The sequence below is a fragment of the Aptenodytes forsteri genome, unplaced genomic scaffold (assembly GCF_000699145.1).
Source record: "Aptenodytes forsteri isolate BGI_AS27 unplaced genomic scaffold, ASM69914v1 Scaffold97, whole genome shotgun sequence".
NCBI classification, from domain to species: Eukaryota; Metazoa; Chordata; class Aves; order Sphenisciformes; family Spheniscidae; genus Aptenodytes; species Aptenodytes forsteri.
Window position 1 is genome coordinate 2,706,505 of NW_008795036.1, and position 4,188 is coordinate 2,710,692.

General features: G+C 40.5%; 1 protein-coding gene across 2 annotated transcripts in view; it reads left to right on the forward strand.

Moving 5' to 3' along the window:
* The window catches only part of MBP (myelin basic protein), a 131,028-nt gene that overhangs the window by 63,355 nt on the left and 63,485 nt on the right, over positions 1-4,188 (forward strand). For both annotated transcript variants that reach the window (XM_019471364.1, XM_019471363.1), the window contains exon 3: positions 892-982. In XM_019471364.1, coding sequence (XP_019326909.1) covers positions 892-982 — 91 coding nt within the window. The remainder of the gene's footprint in view (positions 1-891; positions 983-4,188) is intronic.

Here is a 4,188-nt window from a genome sequence, read left to right on the forward strand (position 1 = left end):
CCCCCCCCCCCCCTTCCTCAACTCTTAGTTGACTTTTTCCGGTGATGTTTAATATTGCATCAGTCACGTCATGTCCATCACTCAACAGTTGACTGCATATGTGGTTTGTCAGCATTGCTGCAAGCATGCATATACATTCCTCTTGAGTACCAAAGTAAAACACTTTGAAAACGAGTTGTTTTTTCTTTAGTAGCAATATAAATATTTAAAACTCAAATGTTTCATAGGTTACATTTTCTTCAGTCTTTTCTAGCTAGGGAATGAAATGCTTTGACTTCTGGCTATTTAAGTGCTGAAGCTGTTGGCTTATCTCTGGGCCCGGTCTAACACCAGGTAGCTAATTGGCAGATTTGTTTCAGAAATAGATAAGTACTTGTGCTTTAAACAGTAAGTACATAAGTTGGTTAAAGACTTGAAGATGGCTGCTCCTAAGCAACAGTAGCTCTCTCTAGCTCACTTACCTTTGCTCTGTAAGGAGAAATATTTGTGTGCTATCTTCTGATCTCTTGGTTCACTAAGTCAACAATGGAAGATGCAATAGAAAGAAAACGAAATATGAGGAGGAAAGGTGGAAACTTACAAGTCTGTCACGGTTTTTAAGATATCCCTTTTATTTACATGTCTTCTCTAGTCCTCCATCTTATGTCCTCTAGTCAGATTAAAACAGACTCCAAAAAAAGAAAACAAACCCCTGTGTTTTCTGAGAGTGTTTTCCCTCAATATTTTGCAAAACAATGTATGTATATGAGAAATAGTAGATACCAAAGCCCTCTGTGTTAACACTTCAGTATTCATTAAGAACGTAATGTGTCTGTAATTGAGAAGTTTGAAGAATGTTTATGCTTGATAACTATAAAAGAAGACCTTATCTGAAGAAATTTTGTTTTACAGAATGCTGAAACCAAGGTGGAGGAAGTAGCTAAGGAGAGTCCGAAAGCAGCCAGACTAACACAGCAGTCTTCGGAGGATAATGAAGTATTTGGTGAGTTACTCCAGACAACTGGCAAATGTTATTTGATCTGTTAGTTCAGAAAAAAGAATTCCCACAAAGTCCTTGTGATCTTCTTAATGTTGTGTATGGCACCTGGGTGTGGGTCATACAGTTCCACAGAGACCTGGAAAGGTGGAGGAAAGGACCAAGAAGAAAACAAAGAGGGATCAAAGGTTTAAAATAAATCATCTCTGAAGAAAGATTTGCAGTTGGTTACCACAGAGAAGAAAGATTGAATGCAGGTCTTCAACAAAATTAAAGATGTATGCAATAAGAGCGAAAATAAACTTTTCTCTGTCTGTGATGGATAGACCAAGCAGCGAATTCTTCAAATTGCAGAAAGAAAGATTTGATTAAATATTGGGAATGGGAGTCCTAAAATGAATACTAAAACATGGGGATGCATCATCTGGAAAGTGTGGAGATTTGTCATTGTGGGCCTTTAAAAACAGGTTAGACAAGTAACTGTCTAAAGTGATGTAATGTAGTTCATCTTGTGGCAGAAGGATAGACTAGATGACCTTTGAGGATACCCTAGATTTTAGATGAGCTCCTCTTGATAGTTTTCTGTGAATTCCTCCCCACCTCCTTCCCATATAGGTTTTGCTGGTAGTTTTATTATTTAATCTGAAAGCTGTGTTTGGCCTTTTCTTCTGCATTAAGATTCAGAAAAGAGTCAGGGAAACCTTATTATTCCAACTTTATGTTGATTTTATGCTGGTAGAACTCCAATAAAAAAAGCAGTAGTCTAACATTAATGCGGGAGAGGTGAGGTCAAGGCTGAAAGCTTATCAGTTGATGTAGTATTTAGCTCCATTATGTTTTGGAGTGGAAACTCAAAATCTGCAAAAGTCATGTGGATTTTATTAAGGCTGACTAGCTTGAAAACTTTTGGATGAGTCAACTATTTATGAATGCAGTAAGGAATTTTTTTCTTTCAAGGTACAAAAGGAATGGAGCATGAATAGTTAAATCTCTTTTACTATATATGGAAACAATGCTTCTGACCATTTAAACTGGTTTTGTTTAAAATCAGCTTTCCTCTACTAGATAATGTAGTGTGATTGGCACATGAGCCTGAATTCCTAGTTATGAATGTTTCCAACACTGATGTTGTGGCAGGCAGCTAAACACCACACAGCCGTTCGCTCACTCCCTCCCCACCAGTGGGATGGGGGAGAGAATCGGGGCAGAGGAGGAAAGTAAAATTCGTGGGTTGAGATAAAGGCAGTTTAATAGGACAGAAAAAGGGAAAATAATAATGATGATAATGATAAAAAAATATACAGAACAAGTGATGCACAATGCAGTTGCTCACCACCCACCAACCGATGCCCAGCCAGTTCCCGAGCAGCAGTTGCTACCCCCCAGCCAGTTTATATACTGAGCATGACATTATATGGTATGGAATGTCCCTTTGGCCAGTTTGGGTCAGCTGTCCTGGCTGTGCCCCCTCCCAGCTTCTCGCTGGCAGGGCATGAGAAGCTGAAAAGTCCTTGACTGGTGTAAGCACTACTTAGCAACAACTAAAACATCGGTGTGTTATCAACTTTGTTCTCATCCTAAATCCAAAACACGGCACTATACCAGCTACTAGGAAGAAAATTAACTCTATCTCAGCTGACACCAGGACAACTGATCATATAATGCCAGCATCTGAAGAATCCACAAGTGGACTTAAGAGCTAGGTTTCAACTTTATTAATTCAGTGGTGAGGCTATTACTTCATTTTCTCTACATCCACTCCACCAGTTTTTTGCAGTAGATCCAGTGTTTCTGCTTATAGAGCCCCACGGCACTGTGTAATGTGCATCTCAAACTGTGTCCTTTCAATTTGGATCTCTCCGGTTCTCCTTCCATGAGAAGGATGGAGACAGCAAAGGAAGGAGACCTCCACCTGCCTCTTTCTACCAGCAAAATCTCAGGCTTTTAAACCTTTTATCTATTCTGATCGCTAGCCCCAAGTACCAGTGAACTAAACCAGTAGTTAGTCAAGCCTGTGGTCCATATGGGGACCATGAACTTAAAAAATGGGAATTAAAAAACATGAAGTAGGCTTAAACTCACTATCCAGTGATCCATACCCTCAGTACAAATTCTTTTACTAATTTAAGAAGGTCGACATGCAGTGTACTACATGTTCTTTAAAGCTAATGATTTACTAACAAATTGCTGAATATTTCCATGTTCCAGATCTGTGAACTGAACTGCTTATCTAAGATAAGCCAATGATCAACCTTTGACAACTTGGCACCACAAGGAAAATTTCTTTCCAACTCCAAAACCAGTCAGACTGTAGTGTCTTATATCAACCCTTTTACCACTTTACAAATGAAAGTCTGGTTTGTTTGGGTTTTTTAAGATAAGATCAAAATGGCAAAAAAAGAAGAGGAAATATGGTGCAAATGGAGTCTGTAATCTTCTTTTTCACCCTGGTCAAGTGAGGAAATCAAGTGGACTGAAGGTGCAAATGAAACCACTTCAGTTTGAAATGCCCCGAGAGTCAGGGAGGAAATTTTGGCAGATATAAGTTTTATGTCTCTGAGAATGATGCTAGTGTATGTACCTCCCTTTCCCTGCAGTTCTGGGCAATTTCTTAAGATGTTCAGATCCGTCTCACAGGGGATAAATGATAAGCTTGAAACAGTTTTCCCTAGGTGAGTTATTTGTTGTCCTGTGACTTAAATGATTAGAGTACAGACCCTGCTCAGTTATTCTCCCTCTGGCTTGATCTATTTCAAGCTATCCCTCATGTCTGTCTGTCTTTCTCCTCAGTGGTGCTAATTATAACGAGCATCAAGTATGCATCAGGAGTTGGTTAATTTATAGCTTCAGCTTTGACTAGAATGCCTTTTCTGAAGAAATTTAAATAGTCTTCAGTCTCTTTGAGCGGATGCAGCGCAGCCTTCCCTTTTCACATAGATCGCTGTCTTCCGTGCCTTATTTATTTATTTTTCACAAAGATCACTTCCCCAGCTTTATCTGGACAATGCCACCCCCTACAGAAAGGTTAGCACAGGCAGCAGAGAAGCCAATTCCTGCCTGACGCAGCCACTGAGCCCCCTTCAGAAAGAGGGGCAGCACCCCTTGACTCCTGCCTGCCTTTCCTGCCTCGGTGCGTGGGTGTGCAGCAGGCACTCAGAGGAGTCGGGTCTCCCTGAGAACACTGGCTGGGCCCCCTCCCTGAGACCCCCGGG